Source organism: Oxyura jamaicensis, chromosome 10 (genome assembly GCF_011077185.1).
Source record: "Oxyura jamaicensis isolate SHBP4307 breed ruddy duck chromosome 10, BPBGC_Ojam_1.0, whole genome shotgun sequence".
Lineage (NCBI taxonomy): Eukaryota > Metazoa > Chordata > Aves > Anseriformes > Anatidae > Oxyura > Oxyura jamaicensis.
In genome coordinates, this window is record NC_048902.1 from 3336207 (window position 1) to 3362885 (window position 26679).

Genomic DNA, 26679 nt, shown 5'->3' on the forward strand with positions numbered 1-26679 from the left:
GTCAATTTGGATTCTGAATGAAGGGCTCAGTGAGCCACACGACCTGTGCTGGCTTTCCCATCTGGTTAAGCTTCATCTCAGGGGTCATTATTCCCACATATAACCAATATTGCTAGCTGAAATCCCACTGACAAAGATTTCAAAGATGAACAAGGCCTATGTGGTACGGTCAGAGTACTGCTGCCTCCCTGTCTAACCCAAACTCAGTCACATCGTTACACCACTGGTGGTGTAACAGTCGCTGGGACAGAAAAGCATCGAGGGACCCAAGTCTGAACAAAAAACATTTTTCCGTCCCACTGACACTTCTACTTAACTACTTTCACAAGGGGGTTTCTCTAGAATTGCTGGAGAACATTACCGGTATCGGACTGGGGACAGCCGCCACAACGATACCAATGGGCTGAGGAGACAGAATTGCAGGGCTTCCATTAGATAGACTCGTCACACCATTGCTTGCAGCGCCTTCCGTTTTCTTTGCTGGAGACTCTCCTGGCAAAGGAGACTGCAGTTTCTGTTCTTGCTGCTTCTTCTGGATCTTTCGCTGCAGCTGCTGCTTGGCATCAACAGGAGATGACAGAGTTTTCACTTGTGGTTGAAAGGAATTGCTTTCAGCAGTAGGTATAAAAGCTGAGGGCTGGGGGATCCCTTTTATTCCTGAACACAAAAGAAGAATGAATTATACCAACACATGCACTGTCTGTTGTAGTGCCACTTCTGTATCCAACAGATCCATAGCAAGCATCTCCACAACTGTTCAGGGAACACCTCATCCATTTGTGCATTTCATACTCGCATCTATTCAGTGTTTCAGTTTCTTTCCACATCTGTGGCAAAACTCCTGTCTGTTAGGCAAGCTGGCCATTAGCTGATAGATTTTAAGTATTGGCATCTTCTTTCTAGTAACCCCAAAGCTAGGTATTTTGAATTGCATCTAAAAGCAACGCAATTAATTTAACTGACAGTAGAGGGCAGTGGATATGTTTCAGAGTAATCTTTAAAATCCATCATCTACCATGTTTTTGTTATTTTATCTATACTGAAAGCAGTTTTAAAAATGAAAAATCTTTCCAGAAAGCTGTGGGTCTGTGTCAGAGGCGCAGCTCTGGACAGACACTACCTACATATAATGTCAGGATGGATTGCAACCAGCATGTGATCACGGACAACAGTGACAGAAGGGCAAGAAGAGCAGTGACAAGGGAGGAAAGGAAAAACAAAAGAAGCAAAAGGTGAAAAAATTATGGAAATTAGAATTATGTATTTTTTTTTTCTGGAAACAATGCCTTTGCTAATCACAAGCAAGCAGTGGTGCTTCCAACGAGAACACTATGGAATTGGTCTTGTCTGTGCAGCTCGTACCAATTCCTGTTCCAAAATCACGTCACATCTATCATCTTTCATTCATTCACAGTCAAGAGGATAAGCACGCTCGCTCAAGGACCGCCCAATTCTCTTGAATTGCCCTTCTAAATATGCTTTAACAGTTTCATTTATATTTCCATAGGTTTCTCTGTTACTTTAAAATAACTCAATTATAAATCACTCATCACCATCTGAGGGCAGTAATTTGGGTTTAGATACCCAGTACAAGCTCAAAAACCATCTTCTGGTAGCCCACCCTCTGAGCAGCAGCCTGCGCGGACCACAAGAGCCTGAACTCTACAACGTGTCTCCACTTTAAGCGCTCAATTCCTTCTTCACAGAGCAGTGAAACGCCCAAGTATATTGCAATGACTGGAAAGTAAGTGACCTATGTGGTCTGAATACCGAAAGCAAGTAACATTTATCAGGAAAATAACACCACAATTTTACCTTCAAGGGTAAAAGCTTTCTTTTTTTCCCTACCAGTTAGTACAGAGACACTATAGTTCCTCATGATAAAGAGGAATGGGAATGACTACCTTATTTACCATCCCAGACCATAGAACCTCTCCTGAAATGAGTATCCAAGCTCCACAGGCATGCATTGGAAATAACTGCCTTTTTCCTTGCAATACCACCTTCTCCTCAGGGAAGTAAGGGGATCCAGAAGGGGATCACCCGTCTTCAGCCTTGACCACCAGTTTCCATTTGAAATGTGTGAATTTGAAATCCATTCCTCCGTGATGTAGAGAAATACAAAGTAACTCTCCTCTGTACCTTGATCCTTAACAAAGATCTGACATCAAGTGCTGAATCCCAGTTACACAAAGTGCCTCTGGAGAGGGCTCTCCTGTCCCTCTCAGTGCCCCTCAAACCATTATTTCTAGTATAATCCAAAAAACAACAGCTGACACGCTTCTAGTACCTGACACAGATCAAACATCTCAGGAAAATTTGCATCTGACATACCAGAAATGCCTGTAAGAAAATCTGCTCGGGAGAGAAGATTAAGACAGACAATTGTTTCCAAATTAGGACAAGTTACCAAACAAACACAGTTACTCCAGCAGCGTGCCTACAAACCCCACTGTCAAGGCACCCAAATCCTGATCTAGCACAGTACAGCTCAGTACAATTACTCACATGCTTAAAGTTAACCCTGCCTTTGAGTGCTTTATAAGACCAGGGTCCTCAGAGGAATTGGAGAAGACCTTGGAAAGAGTCTGGGGAGACAGGTGCCCATCCAAGTGCCACGTGCAATTACTGCAGGCTGGCTCCCAGGAATCATCAGTCTGCTATTGACAGCACCACGCACACATCCCTGCCTTCAGTGCAGCAGTTTTTGACCTGAATGGCCAAGATGGACTGGAAGACCCACATCCTGACTGCTTCCCACCCTGCACGAACTCCTACTGAAATCAGTCTGGTTCAGCTAACATCTGTTGGAGAGGACTAAAACACCAAGGCCTGAAGTGGGATACGTTCCTACTCAAAGCACGGGACACAAACCCCATCAATCCCTAAAGGTCCAGAGCTGTCCAGACACCTCACTCCTCCCAGTCACCCCAGATTAAGATGAAAAGAAATCCCTCTGACCTAAAATGCATTACTCTCAGAAGAAATATGCCCCGTTTCATCAATTCAGAATGAAGTTAACTCATTACCTGCTGGTGCCCCTGCCATTACTGTTAAAGCTGCCATTGACTTGGTGCCGATGTAGTGGCTTTTTACAAGGAAACGAGCCAATTCCAAGACTGTATCAAAAGGCTGGCTTAGCACTTTCTGGGCCCATTCACAAACAAGCCGGCAGGCCGCAGAGACAACTTCCTCGTCGGCACTTTGTAGCTGCCCAGACGGCTCTGTCCCATCCAACTACAACAAACGAAGAAGGAATGGTTACTGTCATTATTAATCACTGAGGAGTGAAAACAAGAATACAGAGCAAATGATGATCAAAAGCACACAGGAAGCTGAATACCGATTTTCACAGTCTTTCATGAAATTGAGAGAATGAGACCACAACATCAATGCTACTAAAAGTTACATGTTACTGCTTGTTTCCAAAGGTACCATATGGAATTGGTGTTTCTGGAAGAAAATCAAAGGAAGAATCCCAACATTCAGACCACCTACAGTTGATCCTCCTTGCAACCAGAGTCTTGTCACCTCAGCAGCTGTTGTTACCCAGGGCCTGCTTCTTTCACTGGGGATTCTCCTCTAATGCTGAATTATTATCAATATATAGTAAAGCCAAAACAGCATCAGAGTTAAATATATATATACACACCTTGTAGGTAGCAGTACTGTGGAATTCTGCTTCCCCTTCGATGTACTTTTTTTTTTTATAATAGCACTACTATTCTTTCTAGATTTTCATAGAAAAACCAAACAATGATTTAGAAGCTGAGCATCATAAAGAAATTCTTAAAAACTACACAGCTCTTCAATTTGCTTGGAAAACTTAAGGTAGTAAGAAAAGCTTACGATAGTAAAAGCAACATAGTAAATGGTAATTTGCACAAATATGTTTAAGTATATAACATACCCCATCTCCAGTTTTATGAAAGTCAAGGTTGGGCAGTGTTGGCATATGAACAAAAGCCTTCTTCCTCAGTCCACTGTAGCAATATGTGATCAAGAATTAAGGTCATCTCTGCTCGTTAGGTGGCACATAGGGAGGAAGGGCAGTAATTCCTCCCATACCTCTCATAAGCTTTATACTCGAGCTCAGCAACAGCTCTCAAATTCAATGTCATTAAACATAACCTCACAGCAGCCCAGAATCAAAAGCCTCAAAGTTCACGTTCAGTGTCTCTTCCCTATGATGGGCAAATCCTTGTCAGAATCACTCATTTCATTTTCTCTAAATGTGTATTTCTCTTCCCTAGACCACGGAGTTTACATTTTCTTACACTAACATGGATGGAACGTAATTACAGTAAATTAAATGTCAGATGGTTAGGTTTTGAGGCAAGTGTGAAATAAAGTCATATTTTAATCGTTCTGAATTAGAAACTTAGGAAACAGAACTGAAAGAGAATCCTGTCAAGCTATAATCACATCATATAATTTCTTCCTTAAAATCTGTCTAGCTCCATCCAGAATGCTGCTATTATGTTTTGGACTCCGCTACTAGATAATCCAACATTGCACTTAATAAAAATTTAACGGACGTAATTTCTTCATTTACAATTATGTGGGCTTTTTGGTCCCCTCATAAGAAGACAAATAATCCTGGGCTGCCTGCTAGCATTAATTCTCTTTGTAACCATGCTTAGAGTAAAACCTTGGCAAAAGACAGTGTTACAGTGAGTCCGTATCATTACAGCTAGTTCTTTTGATTTTTTTAAATTAGAACATACAACCTCCTTGAGGTCTTTTGGCCTTTTAAAACCCTTGCTTTCTGCAGTAGCTCAACCTATCAACAGCACCAGAGCAACGCACTGATGGAGTAAGAGTTGGCCCTGTGGGACACAGCAGGCAGCAGGTTGCTTCATGACAGTTTCCAAAGATTCTCAAGGGAAGGTGCAATTCTCAACTTGGAAAAGCCTAGATTCTTGCAGATGAAACTGCTTACTTTGAAAATCAGTAACAGTTTTTGGTTTTTAATGGAATACCTCAGCTTGCTAAAGACTAGACAGAAGCAGCTATCTATGCAGTAAATACAAACCATAGCTTCATCTCAGAAAAGCCTGAGAAAAATTTACATCCTTGTAGCCTTTCGATTTGATTCCCGCATTTCTTTCCTAGCAGGGCTTCTTGTCCCTAAACTGAAACAGCAGAACCAGCAGTGATAGAAGCTGACTCTCTTCCACAGCACTCGCCCTGACTTGTTCATAGTGGCTGCAGTTAGCTGATAAACTAATCTGTCTCAACATTTAACTGTGCATACTTATGCCCGTAACAGTATCTTTGCCTACACTACGACAACATCCATTTTCTGTGTACTTCAGGCTTTGCTGTAAGCTACGGCTGAACAGGACAGTATCTTTGCATACCCTCTGGGAGAGTGAATTTCTCTACCACAGGCAAGAAGGGAAAGAGAATTGGGTTCCAGTTGTGGGCACAGGGAATGAGACCACAGTCAATGGAGAGAGACATCGATTCTCATCCTAGGAGCACTTGCTCTGAGTTGTCCTTTCTGTCTCAGGAAGTATGCACCGTGCAAGGAAGGAAGCAGTCTGTTCCCCTCACCCCTGCAGGACAAGCCACCAATAAGTGACTTCCAAGTCTCTAATCAGCTTTCTGACTGCTTCCCAGTAATCCCCTTTCCTCTTTCAAACAATCCTGAACAGTGGATTGAGGAGCTGCAGTTTCACGAGAGATTTGTAGCACCTCTTAAGAAGGATCTTTGGCTTTACAACTAACTTTTAAACTACTGGTGTGCACAAGTATATAATGAAGCAAGAAATGCTTTGATAATTCTGAACTTGTACTGCTAATAAAATATTATTGTATGTACGTGAGACAAGTTCCTCTACTTCAATACTCCTCCTCACACTATGTGATAAGGCTTTTTTGGTTCCTCACTGTTGTGACAACTAAGCTTCTCAGAAAGATGGTGGAACCTAAATTTACTCTCTTGTTTCTTAAGTGGTATCTTGCAACTTAACACTATAGCATTTAATAATTTTTAAAGAATTTTGGGAAAGTGTCTGCATATTTTATTTAACGTTACTTCTAAATTTAGCTGGCAGTTAAGCTGGAACAGCAGATGTTCTCCAGGCAATTGCAGAAGTTACTGAGAAGTGTTCTAGCAAAGGATATTTTGATTTGCCTCTTGTGCCTAGACGACGGGCCTTCATATTCGGAAAGACATTTTTCATGATCTTTCCAAAGTCAGCAGCACTTAATGGGTGGTAGCCAAGATTGTCACAATAGCTCCTGCAACAAAGAGAAATAAAATGTGAATGGAATCAAAGTTAATACAGAAGGCCAGCCTGCATGCTAGACTCCAAAGGTTTTCAAAAAGAAACCACTTAAACCCATCCATATTTAGAACCACATAGAACATTACTGAAGCTATCCACAACGAACTGAATACATAAAAAATGTATACACAGAGCTATTAATACCATCCGTTTTGCCTTGTTCTCTCCTGAGTTCAAGGACAAGTCATGTGGAGATTTAACAAGGAGTGGCATTAACTAGAGCACAGTTAAGATTTACTCCACAACTTAGTTTGAAGCTTTTGTTTCAATTCACTGTAGGACTTAGCAGTGGCATTCTCTGGCCAGAGGCATGGCCTGAGTGTGGGAAGGCCTGAAGTCCCATTGGAATATTTGAAAAGCAGCAGGTCAGAGATTTGTCTGCCTATACAGCTGCAGTTTGAGACAACTTAGCGAACTGATTTTCATGAGGCATAGCTTCCCATGGAACCAGCTTCACCTTTACAGGTGTAACACAAACATGTATTGAGGACCCAGTCCTCCTAGCAACTGTTTGCCCACATTGAACTGTAAGATCTGCTTAATTATAGGTATCCTTACGTGAATTACCAGCCCTAAATTCACAGATCTCTACTGCCTCTACAAATGTAGATCTGCTAATCTTCGCACAACTGAGTGAACAAGTTGATGACACAGGAAAGAAAAGCAACAGAAGGTATTCGTTTTGCTAAATTTACTTTTCTAGTAAAATGGGTACCGTTACCTGTCTTCAGTTCTCAAAAACAGCAGAAGGAATTTTGTTTCAACATCAATTCAGAGGTTTCAACACCTGAGATATTTAGAAAAGTATCTCCTTGAGGCACAGCGAGAACCGTTGATTACACTGCAAAATGTGAACATTCTGAAAAACCACAACCATGTGAAAGCAAGGGAGAAAAACGTACGCTGCTCTGGAATGCTTAGCTATGTCACCAGTGCTTAAGGCTGCACAAAGATACCACCACTACGACATACTGCCTGTTGTTCAAGAGCGCTGTAGTGTTTCACAGACGTTGACATGCTCAGGCCCAAAAGCGTACTGTTAAAGCATTCTCTTTCAGACTTCCTATGGTCACAGAGTCAGCACCTCAGCGAGAGCCTCCTTTCCTGTGAGAAGCCCTACCAGCAATACGCAGAACCAAGCTGTCTCTGAACAGAAGAGGTGACTGCACACAACTCTGTGTGGGCATCATAGCAGGAGAGCATCAGGACAATCACTTCGCACACTACACTGCTCACTGCTCTAACTTGGGTACATGCAGGCAAACAAATCTCTGGTCATCAAGGAAGAAGACAAAAAGCATCACTCCTGAAACAGAAGTTTAATTCCCAGCATCACATGGTAAAACCAGTAACAATCAGCAATGGCATCTGCATCCAGGTAGTCCAGTCAAACGGCCTTCGGTAAAAACTGTAGCTACACAGAGAGATATTTTTGAGATATTTCCCCTGCATTTATTTTCTCTGTAAATATTTTAGTTATTACAGAGCAGGTACTTGCTGCTTTTACCCTGGCTGTATGTAGGTATCGTCCATTTGCAAAGCACTGCCACAAGTGTTGTGATTTTGATGATAAACAGCAAGGTTTTTCTGTTTGGTTCTAACATTCTCCTACAGAGCTTGTGTGCCCTCACTTTCCCCAGCTCTGTCTGCAAACTTGTATAGACTGCTGCTATCCGTGGGACAGAAATGAAAGACCTTTGTTTCTCCTTCCAAAATGAAGGAGGAAATGCAATGTAGTGCAGAGGAGCCAGTCTTACCAAAACTTTCAGCCCATTCTCGTGAGAACTCTCACTTTTTTTTCTTTATTTAAAAGGAATTGAGGGGATGGGACACAACGACGCCCCCCAACACATTCCCAATGCAAGTGGACAGACCACAGGAACAGGAGCTGCTGGACACTGTGGAAGCCCCACCGTTGGAGGCACAGCACCACAGATTAATCTGAGTGGGAAGGGCGCTTGGTAGCACCCTTTAAACTTCAGTCTAAACACCAGCCCACAAGAGGCTCAGCTTTGAGGTCAAAACCAGGCTGCTCGGCTTTGCCCAGTCAGGTCCTAAACACGGGCAGAAAGATTTCACACCCTCTTCAGGCTCCCATTCTAACGCTCGATTTTCCTCATTCCTAGATTGCCTGGATAAGGCAACATCATGAAATGTCAAAAGCTGGCCCTGCTGAGTGAGGGGTTGGACCAGGTAACCTCCAGAGGTTCCCTCCAACTAGTTTATGTTTCTGTATCAGACATCAGGAAAATTTTTACCTGATTTATATACCAACAAAATTCATTTCAATGCATGTCAGTTGCAGTCTCTGGATTCTGGATTTGTCCCTTTGTAGTTAATACAAAGGAATGCTTCTCCAGCCTTGCTGCACGCTCTTAGGAATCAGACACTGCTTCATGCATAATGCCGTTCTAGACACGTCTCTGCGCTTTTTTATCTCGAGTCTTACCAGACTCCACTGGATTTTAACTTCCCTCTGAAAAATCCTAAAAGGTGGGTCTTTGTCACTTTCTAATGCTGATTACAGGGCTTGAAGTCTCAACTACCATGTAAAGGGGGGCTCTCCGAATTTCTCTGCTGCAGTCAGCAGTATTTTTGACTGAAACTCAACAATGCCAGCAAAACAAAACAAAAAAACTAAAATAGCAAAACAACACAATTAGGAACCTATCAATCAATCAACTTCAAAGATAAAATTATTCCCTCTCCAGAAAAAAAAAAAAAAGAAAAAGAAAAAGAAAAAAAAATCAGTTCCTCGAGTCAAGCACATCTGTTTCAAGACAATTACTTGCTAGCAGCACCAAGCATCCAGTTATTTGGTCCCCCCGAATCCATATTGGCAGCTCCTGTGAGCTTGTGACTTCTGAGCTCTTATCATCACCCTGTAATTTCAGTTTTCAGGCAGAACCTTCCATACGGCCCCTCCTCCTCCTGGCTTGGCCGAGAATCCTACATGTCCATCTGCGATCTCTCATCGACTTGACAAGACATACCAGGAGTCTCTTCCCTGAAGCTCTTCTCTCTGCTACTTGCACTCTTGGCACATCGCTGAGCCCAGGAGCTGTTTTGCTTATTTGAAGGGTGGGTGGGAATCAGATGGGGGAGGGAAGGTCTACAAAGAGACAGGAGTGACAGTGGATGCATGATTGCTTACGTTCGTCTGCACAGAGCGCTCCGACACAGTAAATTTGGCAAGGGAAGTCCATTTTCAAATTACACGTACTCAAGACAGAAAATGCAATGGGAGCGCGCTTGAATTAGACCACAAAAAAGATTAACCAACTAAAAGTCAACGAGGATGGTCAGGCTATGCAGCCCAGCTTAATTAGCTCCCTGGGCAAAGAACTGGATCAAATGGAGATAACAGATTACGTTGAGACAGAAGGGTCAGAGGAAAGCTACGCACAGGTCCTCAAAAACTGTCTTGCTTACTTAATATTGTATTAAATTGTTTCTGTCAGAAAAAAAATGTGGCAAAATCATCTGATTCTGGAGGCATCATTGAAACAAAATGACTGGGGTGTTACGCGGAAAAAGTGAAAAGACAAGAATAGAAAAAAAGATGGAATTAAATAGCTCGAAATGCAAAATAATGCACAAGAATTAGCAAGTGCTGCTGCGGAGAAGTAGGCACTCATCAACTGAATGCAGCAGAAGATAAAATGGATATGTTAGTCATGCTGTTGTTAATTATGATATATCCATAGCAGCTGATAACAAGGTGGATACGATCTTAGAGTAAGACAGCAGCATTACTTGAGGAGAATTTTTCTGTCACTGTACGTACAGGCAAAATCTCACACAGCACATCGTAGGTATTCTACATACCCTGTTCGAGAAAGCTGAATTCAACACAAGATGGGTGCAGAAAGAACCACTATGAATAGCAGGAAAGAACCTATTGCATGAAACGAAACAAAGATCTTGGCTTATCCAATCCACCAAAATAACTGCTTTCTAAAATAGGGGTTAGAACAAAACCTTCGGAAGAGGTAGGCTCTCCTTAAGCTAATGAACAATGCTGGCAAAGAAGCCCTAGAAATCACATAGGATGGAATAGAGATGTCTGAAAACCATCAAAGAAACAGAATTCCGTATCAGATTCTTAGGACTAGTAACAAAGCTAGGAAATGGTTGTTTTCGATGGGAGTTTGATCAGCTTTTAAAAGAAAGACATAGTTACTCACTCACAATAGGAGACTTGACAACACAATAGGTCTCATGCAGTTCCTGTTGGAGTTTTCACGTAAAACACTGGTTAAGAGCTATCAAACAAGATTAGCATCTTCAATTTGTTTAATGTCCATGGTAGTCCTGTACCTACTGCCCTCTTCTGTTCCAGCTTCTGAATATTCTTCTTTCACTTGCCAGTTAACATCTTTAACACTTAGTACACACACAACCACATCAGGTGGTATCAAGTGGCCCAGCAGCCAGTAAATCAAGGACTAATGATTTACAGACCAGATAAGAGATACAAGCTCACTCAAAGACCTCCTAGTCTATATTAAGTGTATTAAGTGAATCTTCAGGGCAGCAAGCATAAATATGAACAACATGACTTTCTTTTCTTGCATCATTGCAGTAGCAGCAAGAGGACCCAAGTGCTTACTGAAGGCTCAAAAAAATCATTCTGTGGACAAGCAAGGACTTTTTTTGTGTGTAAGTACTGCCAGACTTCAAATCTTAATTCTCTAAACTCAGCTTACTCTACACCTGGCAGCCTCCAGAAGGGTGTTTACTAATAAAGCAAAGATACCTAAGTAAAACTGACTTGACGAGAAAACACCGAAAGAATTTATTTGATGGGAAGCAGCAACTATTCTCTTCAGGCTAGATAAGAAATGAGGCAGATCACCATGAGTCCTAATAATATCTTCCAGGCTGTATTTCCCTATAACTTCCAAAGGAAGCTGGTAGAAGCACCATGTGCGCTGAAACACAGCTTCTTACAGCACAGCATATTCTGTCAGTGCAAGTGGTATTGCAGTGCCAACAAGAGAGGTGAAATAGCTCTCATTTACCTCCTTTCTGAAATTCAGCTGCAAGCTCTCAATCGTCCCAAGTGCTACTGGCTCGTATTATGGTGCATTTATCTCCCTTTTGAAGGGGGTAAAATAAGCGATATACTCATTCACTTTTACCTAGCTAGAGATGTGAATTTACAATTAAAACGAGTAGGAAACCAAAAAGAAGCATCATTGTGTTAACTTAGATGAGGGATGCAAGGCTACTGAAATGTGAAGGAGCTGGAAATGCTCTCAAATGCTATCAACGTTTGCCAGTGCTGGATTTGTGTGCACTGTAAGCTTCTTTTTTCTCTTCAAAGAAAAAAGAAAAACACAGAGGTGATGCAGAAGAGCAGTATTTTTATAAAAAAATATCTTGACCAAAATTTACAGCAGGAATTGAAATGCTGCTATGATGCAGCACTCTTCTGAAGACTTGTAAGTTCCATTTATTATGTGCAGAGTGCACAAGTTTCCTCACTATGAGCTCATGCAACATTTATCTTTGCACACAGAGGAGAGAAATTATAACTTGTAAATAAGAGAGAAGTGAGACTTGAGAGGACTTAACGCCCCTAGGTAAAGAAAAATGACTTATCAAAACTAACTCATCTATTTATACGCCTGCTCCCCACCTCCCACTCCAAAGCTATTCTTCCTTTGGTGTGCAAGAATAGCTCATAAATACACTCACAGAAACTAAATGTTTTAAAAACAGAACAGATGCTTTCGAAAGAGAACAGATTCCAAACATTTGATATTTTCCTGAATATTTGCTTTCCACCCTTATTTTGTTAGGCAAAAAAATACAATACACAAATACTTGATGCAGCTACATACAAAAGCCATCCAAATTTCACACTCAACAATCTGTAGATGATGATTTTTCTGGGCATCTGCAGCTTGGCACAGCATGGAAGCCAAGCAGATTTGTTGCTGAAGCAGGCCATAAATTATTAAATAAGAAATATATTTAAGAATAACGCTTCCATTTCTCTCCCGCACAGCAGCTGCCGCTGTTGCTGTGTCTGCGTGAGCAGCTCCCGCTCGTGGATTGGCTACCCTGGCACGTCTGTGCTATTGGCTGTGTTTCCAGGCTGCGTCACTGCTCAACTCAACGGTGAGATTTCAGAAATAGGTGTGCGCGTGTTTATCGACCCCAGGCAAGCTAATGCCATCGTGCTGCAGCTCAGTCAGAGCAAAACAACTCTACCAGGGAGAGTTAATTAAAATGAGGTATTCGCATAATGCAGCGCTGCAACAACTACCAAGGGCTGAATCCTGTAGGCATTTGTGAGGTGAAGGCACTCATCTCCCTGCAAATTATTGTAATCATTCAGATTATGGAAATACTCATACTAGGTCATGAATCTGTTATTCATCTTCAGGCATCTGGGCCTTTTATTTTTTTATTTCCTGTGGGGAACATTTTGTAAATGAATCCAAATCCAACTTCTGCCAGACAGCTCGCCCTCCCTTGCTTCTAATCGCTCTCATTACATGAGAGCTTCGAGACTTGACAAAACAGACTCTCAGTGGCCTTGGTTACTGGTTTCATGCATATTCAGGCATATTGTGCCTCTGTAGAAATCAGGTTTGCTGCAGGAAAGACCAATACTTATGTATTATTCTGGAGAGAAAGGTACCATTGACTAGATCTTATGTGCCAAATACCTGCCTTTCCAGGAGGAACAATTCAGCCCTTCATCCTTGTGAACAGTCATTTACATGTGTACGTACGTATAATTAGAACAAAAAGCACTGTAAGACAGCAAGTGGCACTTTTTATCTGTGCCACTCTGTCCAAAAAATTAAAACAATATTCATACTGATATTTACTTGCTAAGAAATACTTGCACAGTTACTTCAGCATAGGCAATGCACCACTTCCACAGCACAGTCCTGTCTTCAGCGGCACCGCTACTGAATGGAGTTGGCCTCAGCTACATTAGCACCCAAGTACAGATGGCCGTGTTCTTCCACGGGCACTTGCATATGTATGTCAATGGAGTAGTGTCACAGAACTGTTTACAACTCAGCAAAGCAGTATGTAGGAAGCACTATCAGAAGCACTCACTTGTATTCATCATAAACCTCCTGTTTGGGAAGGGATGTCTCAGGGTGCTCTTCCAAGGTATTCCGTATCCAAGAGAAGGCATGCATCTGCTGTGCACGGCTGGATGACATGGAGATCTGATCACTAGTGAGAGAAGAAACAGTTCTGATGAAGATTCTACTCCGTAGTTCCTCCTCAGTTCTAATTTTTGCGTTTGCACAGGCAGAAAGATGCCAAAGACAACAAAAGCCAGTAGAGCAGTATGTGCAGCTACTCTTTAAGGCTAAGGAAGTATTATTTCCCTTTTTTGTAGACAATTCAACAAAGAGACTCCGTACCCTGGTTCTTGCCTGATACACAGCCACACACAGTGATGGGTTAGAGTGTGCCTACCTCCTCTCTGATTTTTTTTTGCTGACCATGCCTAAGCTTCTGCCTACTTGGTCTGCCAACTGCCCTTTGCAAATACTCAACTTTCTCAGCAAGTGCTCAGAGTGCTTCCTGTAGGCATCCGTCTGCCTGTAGTCAGCCTACTGGGAAGAGATGCTGATTTCATGATGTTGTGATCTTCAGGTTGTTTTTCTAGATCTTCCTTTATCAAACAAGTGCTACCAGAAATACCATTAGTTCTTTCTTTTCCCCAGCATCACATTTATGTTGCTATATTATCACTTCCTATGTAAAATGTGAAGGAACGATCACACTTAGGCTGCAAAAGACATTCTTGATGAGTCTTGCATTTTAGGTTTATATTTACAAGATATTTGAACAATGAAGCTCAAATATTAAAAACAATCTTGACTAAAAAATAAGATCTTAATATCTGAAGACAGCTTCTGCTACCAAACACGTCGTGTAAATGCACGCTCAGTCAGCGCCACAGGAAGTTGTGTTTTCAGCACTAGCTGCTTACCTTTACCACACACATACCTTTTGTCTCCATTGTTGGGACCCGAAGGCAGCTGAAGGTAGAGGTAGAGTTTCTCTAGGTCTGTAAACTTCTCAACTTCTTGCTAGATAACAAAGGTGTTTTGGTTAAAAACAAAAGAAGGGGGTGGGGGTAGAAAGAGCAAACAGTAAGAGTTGAGCTTGACAGCTAAAATTGTCATCCAACATTGTATTCCAAAATAATATACTTTCAAACAGGAAAATACTGATGTGAAAGAATGTTACTGCCAGTACCCTGGGTCTAGAACTGTGATTTTCTATTTGTACACCACTGCACACTGGAAAACACTGGTCCACAATGCCAGCTCCACAATGCCGATACAAAATTCATACACAATAAAAGCAAAATCTGGAGAAATGACAGTAAGAGAGCACTTTTGTAACTGGACATGTAACACGAAAACCTCCATTATATTCTCAGAGCTCATTTGAAGCACCTCTGAGAACAAAGCATCAAAAAGAGCTATGCTGCAACTACACAGAATGTCAGACCCGATCCTGTAATCCACACCACCACATCCCCAGTTGTGTCACAGACTTCAGTGTCATTTAAAGACATGATGCCTTTGCTTCCTTTGGAATCAGGATTACTGTCCAAATACTGAACATAAGGCATTCAGTTACCGAATCCCTGTGATGCCCGAGTCCTGCTCCAGAAGATAGCAGCTGAGCGTCAGACACCAGAGGGAGTTTTACCTGCTGTATGCAAACAGGGAATACTACGTATCGGCTAGTTTGGGGTCATCCCAGATCTCCCACATAGACTCCGACATATTAGGAGCATCAGCTGAGGGAAGGTATTCAAGCCTGCTCAGCAGCAAGAGTAAAGCCATGCAGCGACGAGCACACAGATGCTGTCTGGAAGATGCTGCAGAACCAATATGTGAGGTGCACTACCAGTACAGAGGCTAAGAAAACCACAATCTCTTTTTAATTCTGAATGTAGCTTTTTGTTTACAGTTGATTCTGTTTTCCTTTACTGCTGTCTTACTGTCAACATAACCTGGTGCAAAAGGAAGAGAATGGGACCAACAGCCAGTGACGCCTGTCTGCTTATTTCAACAACAAGCGGAAGAGTGGGGAAAATAAATCCTAAACTTCACTTCCAACTGGGGTCCCTACCCATTCCAGTCAAGAAGCACCTCACTTCTGCTGGCACAAAGTTAGCGAGAGAACTAGCCAGAGGTGAGCTCCCCCCTCCTCCCTGCTGGCTTTGCAATAAAATAAGCAAAGCAGCAAGACAGAGCTGAGAGCTCACAGAAACATTTCCAAGAGCAGCCAGGGAACAGACACTGGATTTGTTGCTTTTGTTTGGCTTCAGCAAGCCACAACATTAGGTTTTTGTTTAACACCCCCCGTAAACTCGAAATTTGCTGACACTGATCACTGCTGTCTGTTGATCTCCAACAGCTTACACGGCGATGGTGCACAGACCACCAAAGATCCGAAGAGGTATTTATTTCTGAACAGGTGCGTTTTGTAAAGTTCTCTGTGCTTCCTCCCCCGCACACGCGATGGCATTTACAGTGGTGGGCCTTCCACCATCAATAAGGGTTTTATTAAAAAACCATTACTGAGATCATTCTCCAAAGAAACATTTTGGAGAAAATTAAAGTTATGAAAAGATAGAAATGAAACAGCTGCAAGAAAATTCACACTTGTTTATTGGACATTGTTTTCCAAGAGCTTAGAATCAAGAGAATCACAGAATGGGCTGGGAGGGATTTTAAAGATCACCAAAAGGCATGGGTCAGGTGAGATCCTCTGCAGAACAAACAAAAAAGCCCTAATGACTCTGACACTGAAGTGGAAAACAACCTTGTTTCCAAACCTAACGTGCTACTTTGCAGTGTAAAGGGTGGTTTTATACTTTCATCAGAAAATGCTGAAGCAGTCTCAGTGCCCGCTGCAGCTGAAGCAACTTCTGCTGCCTCCCAGCGAAAGGAAAGGGCTGCACACGAAGGCCCTGCCCAAGCCGCAGAGGCAATGCTGCGCAGGTGCCCTCTGACAAGCATTCGTTCAGACAAAACCTGATTTGTGTGTAGAGAAGAAATCTGGCTGGGATTACGTTAGCAGAACCTTTTTCAGAAGTTGCCAGTGAACCAAAGACTCTCATCAGCACAACTGCATCCCTGGAGCTAAGGCAGTTGAGGATTATGGCTCTGGTGCCCTCAGCAAGGGAAGCCGGACAGTAGCATTTTCCCTCTGCTTTCACTTAAAAGCCACTCTTCTCCAGAGGCTGCACCCTCTGCACAGCTCCTCCAGCTTGCAGCGACGGCGATGCAGAGCTCCTGGGGAGGCAGGCCCTTTATGGAACGGGAGAGAAAACACGCAGCCAGGATGCAGGGGAAGTTCGTGGAGGTAATCCTACGTGGGTGATAATTAGATAAAGCTAAGCTTATTAAATGAGACTGAATCTATTTAGACAAAAACATCTCAAAGCTGAAGAAGTTGCACCAAAGGCACTGAATGTGACACCGCTAATTGATTCAGGGAACAATGTTTTGCTCAGAAAGTTCTGAACGTTATGTTTTGCTTAGGCTGTTTTCTCTGAATGCTTCTAAAACTCTCAAAGCTTTGTTTACAGCCTCGTTAAGTACAATTTCTTATTGAGCCGTAGCCCTTATCTACCGGCTCTCAGTGGTAAGGCTCCAGTGAGTTCAGCAGTCCCTCTGTTACTGTGACTGCTCCAACTATCAAAACTTTCTAGTTCTTAATGCAATCAGAAAAGCATTTGGGAAAGCAGAGGAACGTTTCAGCTGGCCTACTGACAACAGATCTCTCTGACCAAGTTAAAAAAAAAAAGTTAACGCATCCTGAATTTCACTTTGTCTTAAGTTGGATACATATGAAAATGAATAAAAAGAAAGGACAACACAAAACATGCTACCAATTTTCTTATTTCCCACTAAGAAAATAGGTCAGTATCATGTTTGGCAGAAATCTAAATGTGGAACAGAGTGGAGGAGAGTCAGAGCATCAAAAGGAAAACTGCAATGCTGGCATCATCTTGGACAAATTCCCCTTTGTGTAGCCACTTAAAGTTTATGCTACAGTAGTATTAATATCCATACAGAATGTAAAATGTCTGGGGAATCTTTTCTCACTACTTAAAAGGATCTAAGTACATTTTTTTGCTTGAAGTTAACGGACCTTGATTAGCTGGTTCTATCAAATCAGCTGAAGAATGTTTAATTCTCCAAAGGTTATTTATAAACCGTATTTCTTGAAGATGCCTTAGAAAGATGCATAACTGAACTGGTTGTATGACCGAGGTGTAAAGCCATCACAAAGCACCACTCTGCTATTCTGGGTCTTCACACATTATATTTATCTCCTGTAATTGGAACCACATCAAATGAAGGAAGATACTGTGAAGATGGGGAGCAAGGAGCGTTCATACTTATTTTTTACAATGTGGCTTCAATTTAACCAAAAACATACATCAAGTATTCAAAATATTTTAGTGATTTTACACAGAAAAACAGGACAAAGAACTAGAAACCTCAAGTCACAGACAAGGAAAGCCTTATGGTAACATATGAAGAAGTAGAAGTCTCGGGCATTTTTCTTTATATTGGTAGTCACCAAAGACAGGCAGTTCACCAAAGAAATGGACAAAATATGTAGCAAATAAATTAAACCAGAAATCCATTGGTGCATACAAACAATACAGACCTGGTCCAAATGATTCTGTCTTTTTACTGACTAAGAACATACAAAACAAGGACCTCTTAGGAACACAAGCAGATTTCTTTTTAATTCTAACAGGCATTTTCTTTGAGCAAATAAGCAGGTCTAAAATAATAGCAGCTTTCTTTTTTCATCAAAAATAGTTTTTGACATTTGGTTCCATACTGACACTAGCTAGGCACAAAATTTTTCATGGCACAAAGGGACAAAGATCAGTTCAACACAGAACGTAGCTAAGGAATTCATCTGTAATACAGGAAATAGGAGACTCACAGTCCTGCTTGGAGACGCTAGATTTCCACTTGAGTCTCCACATTCACATAATATCACTTGAAGTTTCCTGACTTTGATGGATTGAATCTTTCTATCTGCTTTTCTCCAACTGCTGATCCACTGGCAGGTCACAAATGTTACTCAAATTCCATCTTATTGTTGCCAGAATGGATTACAATGGAAACTCCAAGGAGTGTTCTGTGTTTCTTTTTTTGTTTGTTTTTTAAGAAAACGTTTAGTCAGGCCCAACTTAGAATGAGATGGAGGGAAAATACACTAAGCAACCATTAGCAGAATAACATTTTCTTGAATGCTGAAGAACAGCACTGAACTTCGACTTATTTTATAGTTCTACAATGAAGGTAGAATTACAGGTTATTTCTGTCCTAAGGTTCTGGTGAAAATGAGCTGAAGGCCAGGGGCACTGCTGCAAGCATTTCGCCATACTACTATTTTAGAGAGCATGGACTGATCTTAATATTTCTCTCCACATTTTGAGTATTTATATATAACTATATTCTAATCTATGTGAAAAAGGCTATGCCAATGGCAATGTAACTTGCACATACTGACAGACTGGTTCTAAAACCTGTCATATTTCAAAAGAACAAACATCTATTATTTAACAACCAGACTAAGAATAGCAGAGTAGTCAAGCAATCATCTCCCCACTGTGTGAAGAGAGAAACAAGAAGCAAAGGTTAAATAATTTGCTCAAGGTCAGATGGTTTGTTGGAAAAATGATCCAGAAGGAAGATGCTAAGTTGAAAGAGAACCTATTATTCTAAAGAGATGCTAATAAACATATTTTGTAGGCTTCATCTGAACAGAAGCAGAAACATATTTCAGGTGCTCAATATTCCAAACAAGCCCTAAAAATACATGGCAGCTTAGTACTGACAGAGTGTCCAAGTACAGCTGCCAAAGCTGCCCTTCTGCCTGTTTCCTGTAGGGCCAAAAAGCGACCAGCTACCACCTTGAGCGCCGCAGGACTGAGGCAGATTGCTTCAACAGCACATGGCACACGCTGCTGCTGCCCACACTGCCACTGCTCTGGCCATTGGCAGCTTTGGTTTTCACAGCCGTCGATCCAGCCATCTCTCACCAGTACACATCTCTTTTCAGAGGACTAAGGAAAGCAGCTGTAGCGTTCCTGCTAAGCAGGAGCATACAGTTGTTTACAGCAGGTTCAAGAGTTCAGTTAGTATGTGGCAGGAAATATAACAAGCAAAGTCATAGGAGACTTCCAGACATGTTTACTACAGTTAAAAAGATGTTATAATGAATTTTTAATGGCTGTTTACACCACAATTCTTGCTAATTGCCTTTATTTTTGGATTGCACGGTATACAATATTCTTATGATCTTCCAGAAACTGACAGGATGTCAGATGTAAATGGTGCAATGTAACAAGTAACAGGCAGGTAACTTTCCTCTCCTGTATAAATAAAAATTACAGTCCTAGTGCCCTTACACTAGCTGTTTTCCGTAGTCCTCTGATGCTAGCTACCCTCCACGGCGGAGACAATTCCCATCACCTCTGTTTCTTCTCCCTTTTTCTTCCTATCCTGCGTTAGGCAGCCTATGTTCTAAAGAGCATCCGTGTGCTGCTCTGCACATTGTGGCTGTGACTGGGGCTACCAAACACAAACGACAACAAGCACAGTCTGATCTTTGTTATTTATTTATGTATTTATTTTTTTACAGTTACTAGCAAACTGATAAAGTTTAAATGCTTTAAGCTGTTACCAGTACCTCTCAACATAACTGAAAGCTGGTCACAGATCTCCTCTTTACAGTCAAAGATGCAAGGGATGAGCATTGGCCCTTTAACCTCATGAGACTGATTCAGAGGCCCTGAGATGGTTGCTATCTGAACCAAATCTAACAAGCACTTGAAGGAAGCGTTCTGACCTGCCCATAACCTTGGGCTCAGACTCTGCAGCAAGCAGCTGGGTACTGGTCAGGTCCAAACACCCCAATCGCAGACCATTTGGACAAACCCAAACACATTCCAACAGCGAGGAAACCTCCTCATCTGTCTTCTACAGGGCAAAACTGGATAGGTCTGCAAGGAAGCTCCAAGCAATTAATTTTGAGTTGTATGGTCACGGCCTTTTAGCTTAACATACTTTTACATTCTGTCTTGCAGCTTACAGCTTTCCAAAAGCATGTAAAATGCTTCATGATTCACCTTCATTTATGTTTCTTGAAACTATTCTGGTCTTAGATTTTGCTTTTCCAAACTACCTGAACAGCATTTGATCTCCCTTTGCTGCCCTACAGTCACCTTTCCACTGTTGATAGGACTGCTCTGAACGCTTCAGCAGGACAGACAAGAAAGCACCTGGAACAGAAAATCAGGCCGTCGGGAAATCGCGGTTCTGTCCCAAGCTAAGCTATGGAGACTGCTTTGCGTGCAAGAGCACTGCTCAGAAAAACACCTGGTGGATGATCACAGTTGACTCGTGCAGCTGATTGGTAACATTGGCTCACACCGACTGTGAATCTCTCCTTCAGTATCCTAGATTCATGAATCTGCAGAATTTAATGCAAGAACAGTCCTACTGTAAATTCTGTTTTCTTAAAACAGGTTTCCAAGAAGCAGGTGACACGTTAACTGCTACTTGTTTATTCATTCTCTGATGCTACTTAGGAACTCCTACCACACTTCTATTTCACGACAGAAAAATCTGGTGTTAAGAATTTTCCAAGTGCATTTTGCCCTCTTGCCAATGAAGACTCATGTACCAAAGATCTTATATTCACCTGCTTTGTATCCGCAGATGCCACTGAGGAATACACAGGACAAAAACGGCATTATGCATCACGTTTAGTTGGATGCATCCAGGAATTCTTTTAAGCATAGGTAAAACTGGGTCCAAAGTCTGTTTGCAAAACAACAATAAAGCTTACTTGAAATCTCTCACCATGATAAATTAAGGTAACATTTAAAGGAAACAGAATGCAGTGCCATATGAATTAGCCTTTGACAACACGACTTCAAGGAATATTCGTATTTAGCTCAGCCATGTAGCGGAACAGATTCTATTTGATAGTATCCAGATGGTTGTCTATGTCATGTTTTTATCTTACCCGCTGGTACTTCTGGATGAAATGCCAAAGGTAGGAAGTCAGAATAAGCAGTCCCTTCCAGTCTTAAGACTTTTGTACTCAGACTCCCATTTAAAGAAACTTGAAACCTATTGCTCACTATTAAACACAAACAAATCCTCTCGGTTTGTCCTAGATACTTGCTTCCCAGAAATAATCTCTACTCACTGGCTAGGATTCTGTTATTTTATTGCACAAAGGAATGTGATCTTGATGTATTTCAAGGGCTTTCCTTTCTTCAATAAATGAAGCATCTGTTTTACGTACAGCTGAACTAACAGGACCTGTAGCGTTGCTCACTTCTGGGAAGGTAGTCAAGATAGTGCACAACTTCAGAGGTTGGCAGGATTTAAAATAAACAAATAATCTGACAATTATGACATGAGCAAGACTTTCACAGACCAGTGCATTAGTCTGACAGGCTTTGTGCAAACATGCAGTTCAATCTAGTTCCTTCCTTAAAACGTGTCACTGGCCATGAATTAACTATTTCAAGGAAACAACAAGAGCAATAATCATTGTCATTAGCAACCTAAAGAGTAATGGAACCTGAAGGCACAATTAGCTTCTTGCAGATTCTGATCTGTGCAATCCGTAATACCTCATTTAATAAAAACATGTTTACAAAGGCAGTAAGGCATCTTTCTAAGTCCTATCTATACTGATAGCCTCTGCAAAGGGAAATCACTTGCTGTTGCTAGAAAGAGGGCAATACTTCCCTGGAAAACGAGTACCAAATCTACATCATGCATTCGGGGGGGGGGGGGGGGGGGGTAACATGAACTACTTTTGAGCAGATTTAGAGGCAGTACCTTAAAGTATTGCCAAGGAATGACTTGATAATAACTCTCGGTCTCCAGAGCTGTCTATTTTGGTCTTATAGTTCTATCAAATATTAAAAAGCATTCTGGAGTTGTACTTACCAAAATGCAGTCCACTTTAGATTGTACAGTTTTGCTAGACGTGAGGGAAGAAAGAGAGAATAGAAATCTTGAATTAATCTAAACAGTAAAGACAAAAATATTACATATTAGAAGTGCTATCACTATACTATAGGCTTAATCTCCTGCTACAAAATACAACAATAGCCTATGGAAGTATACTTAATCTGCAACGATTTTGGTAGAAAGTCACTGCAAACAACGCTATTAGAATTTTTGCTGTTTTACCCTTTCATATAAGGAGTGTATTTAAAATGAAGTATCATTGCAACTGGGAACTATTATCCCAAGCTGCAAAGCAGCCAGGATGGATCTCACTACTTTTATTGTAAACTCTTCCACAATTCAGATGCATTTTTTTTTTTCATCTGAAAACACAATCCCCCCCCCCCCCCTTTTCCCCACACTTCACTAAATCCCACCACTTCAATGCATTTATTTCTAGTTTTCCAAAGAGCTGCTACAAAGCAGACAACTGGTATCCCACTGGCAACCTACTCCGAAGTTTTCCACTTTAGTCCCACTACCTCCCAGTTGGCTTATTAAGAAGAGTCTGGGTGGGGACTGAAATAAAATTTGCCATAAATGACCTCCGTGTATGTGCCAAGGTATGGTATGGAACTTATTATGCTTCATATAAACACACCCATAAGCCGCTTTTGTGTTTCTGGAGGAGTACTGTATGCTATGTGCTCGGCTGAAGGCATTTAATCATTGCTCTGAACAGGAGAATGAGCTTCAACATGCAAAAATGAAGTCTTTACTGCTGAACACTTACTGAACAAGCACTAAACAACCAGTGTGAGTTTAGGAAACACTTTGCTGCTAGCAGAATAGAACATGATTCAACGCCGTTACCACAACTGAGCATGTAATTTCCAGTTATTTTACTTTTGTACAGGTGCTAAGACACACAAAAGGAAGGCCAAGTAAGGTATCTGATGGACATACTAAAGTCACAACTACAACAAGCCAAACACACGACTCTAGTGCCTGGTGGAAATAGGAGCTAGAGCTACCGATTCGGCACCTATGTTACATCCAATGTTCAAAGAGGAAGGAGCCTGGTTGTCCCATTTGTTACAGCATCGCATTTTGAAACCAGAAGGTCTAAAATCCGTCCTGCAGGAGCTGCTAGTACAGATCCTCCGCCCCCCTTCCCGTACAAGAACCAGATACGGCAACAATGGCACTACAACAGGCAAAAATGGATAGCAAGTCCACGGATGTAGATACAACGGTGGGTGTCCACTGCTGCTGACTTGGTGTTAGGACAATCAGCTGGGAAGACACTTGGGAATGCTAAGGCAGGAGGGAAGCTGAGCTGCTGGGGATTTGTGCAAACACAGAAAGCTAAAGCCAGGAAAATGGAAGTTTTTCCTTGCCTAGATGAAGGGGCTCCCATCTACTGTAACAATCGAAGACGGGCATCCAAATGCCATCTCACCCTTCACAAACCACCACCTTACTAGCAAGTCAAAGGACAAGCGTGGAAACCTGCTGCTGCTCAGAGGTATCACTGCATCCAACTCAAAGCTGAGCAAAGCAATACTGAAACATGGGGCTGCTCCCACAGCACAGCTCTCACCCTGGACTCCACCTTGCCCCACTGCCTCCTGCCCCTAGCAGGGTTTCACAATGCTTGTTCTGCTACAGATTGAGCCTCTTTCATAAAGCAGCGGACGACACGTGCCCACTTTTGTACCAAAGCCTTCCCATGGCTTCACATGACAGCGTGATGCAGAACAGCAACACAGAGGATAAGGGGACGCAGGGGACAGGCAGACCAAACAGTCCAAACACCGCCTTTTCTCCACAGACTTGCTCACGATGTTTTGTGCTAGGTTTTTCAGAAGGATGTGCTTCTGCCAGCACAGTTGACAGCCCTGGCAGATTCTGCCAAACTGCCCATAAACATGCCCATTTGCATCAGTATTTTCTTCTTGCAAAAAGAAAGAGGCAAACCGCCAGGAGGCAGCTGGGCAGGAGATCCCTGGAGTTGTCTTTTTATCTCCAAAGATCAGTCTGAGCCAGTAAATGTAAATTCTCAAATTCCGTTCAGACTCTTCCCGTTGTGACCCCTGCTCCCACAGCACTGATCAACAGTGTCTGGAAGCAACAGCAAAAGAGCAATAATTGGACCAGTGAGTACAGCTTCTGTTTCCTTTTTGTCAACTGGTGGCACAAAAAGGATAGTCGAGTTCATGTCCTCTAATCTGCACACAGATGTTGTGACATTTTACAAGGCAAGGGTCCCACGGCCCAAGCAGGAGTAAGCATGATGTTTATTTTAACAGCAATTTCACCTCCCGCTGTGCGCTCCTTGGTCTTCTAAAAGGACATTATAATAATTTGTTACTGGTAAACTGAGGCTTCTTTTACCCTAACCATATCCCAGGTTAACATAGCCTGGCTTCATAAAGCCTGTGCCTAATGAGAAACATTTCCTATTTACCTTTCAGTGGAGTTGATCCACATCAAAGTACAGCAACAATAACCCTCCAAAGAACCAGCCCTTTGGCTGGGAACGTGCTGGGACAGCGATCTTTGCATGGTCCTGAGCACTGCACAGGAAAGCTACTTCTGGTGAAATTGTAAGGAGCTTCTCCATCACGTCAGGAGATAGAAGGACAAGTGACAAACGTGGTGAAGTAACAGCCACCCCGGTTAAAATGTATTGGCCAATGTTATTTATTTTACCCCACTTCTTCCTTTGCTAGCTTACAAGACAGATGTGTTTTGAAAGCTGACAGTTTTCAGATTTTAAATAAATAAGCCTGATTCTGTCTCTGCCAAATGCATCTATTACCTAATAACGACTTTAATTACAGTAACTGCACCAGTCAGGCTCAGTTTTACAGGCACAAAAATTTAATTTGGTCAACTGTCTCGGGAGCCTTCTGGCAGAGGTTACCTTGGTAGGTCTCCTACCAGCGATACAAAAGCAAGGCTGGCTCAGACCCTGCAGGCAGACCTACTTCTGACACCTGGAGGCCGTTACCCACGCACTTTGCTACACATCCCGTAACATCTGCAGAAGGGTACCCAAAGTGACAGATATTCTCGCTAATGAAAATTACCATTTGAATCTATCAGTGACCTAAGTCCACCTGAAAACTAAAGTCAGAAGTCATGCTGCTAGCAGTGCTCCTCCTGGACAGCTGCTCCACATAGCACCTGGGTGCTCGCTCCATGCTGTACCTGCCTGGAGCATGCAGCACAGTTAGGGCATCCATCCTTCTGCAGCTCGTTATGCTGAAAGTCTCCCTCAAGTCCAGCTAGTTCACTCACCCGATCTACAACCTAATGCGGGCTGCTCCAGGCAGTTTAATCCAGGAGAAGCAGTACCTTCTCTGACTGTGGGGATAGCTGTCCCGTAGGAGCGGTAACAGAGGAGCTTGTTTTTGTCAGCTGCCTTGAGTTACCAGCTTGCATGAGATACTGATCCTCCAACAGGACCCGGGAGCATAAAGCTATAACCTTTGCAGAAAGGCTAAGTGACCCTACCACAGTCAGCGATGAAATATTTACTCAGTGGACGCTGCGAAGCAGGCTGTTTGACAGTTCTGATACACCCAGCTACTCCAGAAAGATGTATTTCAGTCCCACTGCCTACGGAAATGCTTCTCAAAAACACCAGCTCTGCCCAAAACACCAGTCTGGAACAGTTCTCTGAGAACTACCCTTAGCCATCAGGTGCAACACTCAAGAACAAGAGCCCAGCTTCTTTTAATGAGTTAAAGAGCATGGAAAAGGGGGATTATTTAGCCTGTGCTTTACAGAAGCGTAACACTAGCTCCCTGCGAAGCCTCTGTCTTTCACGGAGCCCCCAGTCCTACACCTTCCCCAGGAATACCCGGGCAGCTTTCATGCCGCAGACCAAAGCCTTCCCGGAAAGCCTCTCAGCAGTTTTCACAGGCTTGGTTCCTGACGCAGGCTTTAGGCCCAAGACCTTGGACAGGTTCCTGAGCACTGACTGTTGAATGTTGCAGCAATTTAAGCTTCTAAACGCCTCAGCCCTGCTGACAAACTCCTCAACGTTGCTCTAAGCAACACCTTGGGTGCAGGGATATGTAGCTGAAGCACTCTGAGCAGTATGGGAATATCTTACTACAAGGCATGGCAGGGCTCAGTTGCTCTGAGCACATTTAGGATTTCTTTAATGCTGCAAAGAGTAGAGGCCATATAATCACAACGGGTATGAGAAGCCTTATGCCTGTGAGATCAGAAAGAGGAAAGCAGTTGGGAGGGGTAAAACAAAGCCCTCGAACTTGCTAGCTGCTGCTCAGTGAACTCTGTAAACCTTCTCAAAGTCAGCACGATCACTGGAACAAACCCTTACCAGCTTT

The 26679-nt window shown here is 42.4% G+C and overlaps 1 protein-coding gene across 2 annotated transcripts in view; it reads right to left on the reverse strand.

The window, feature by feature from the left end:
- RFX7 (regulatory factor X7) overlaps nt 1-26679 on the reverse strand; it is a 53330-nt gene that overhangs the window by 6972 nt on the left and 19679 nt on the right. For both annotated transcript variants that reach the window (XM_035335378.1, XM_035335379.1), the window contains exons 2-8: nt 22313-22346; nt 14292-14374; nt 13383-13505; nt 6133-6249; nt 3911-3995; nt 3030-3237; nt 362-657 (exon numbers count right to left, since the gene is read on the reverse strand). In XM_035335378.1, coding sequence (XP_035191269.1) covers nt 362-657; nt 3030-3237; nt 3911-3995; nt 6133-6249; nt 13383-13505; nt 14292-14374; nt 22313-22346 — 946 coding nt within the window. The remainder of the gene's footprint in view (nt 1-361; nt 658-3029; nt 3238-3910; nt 3996-6132; nt 6250-13382; nt 13506-14291; nt 14375-22312; nt 22347-26679) is intronic.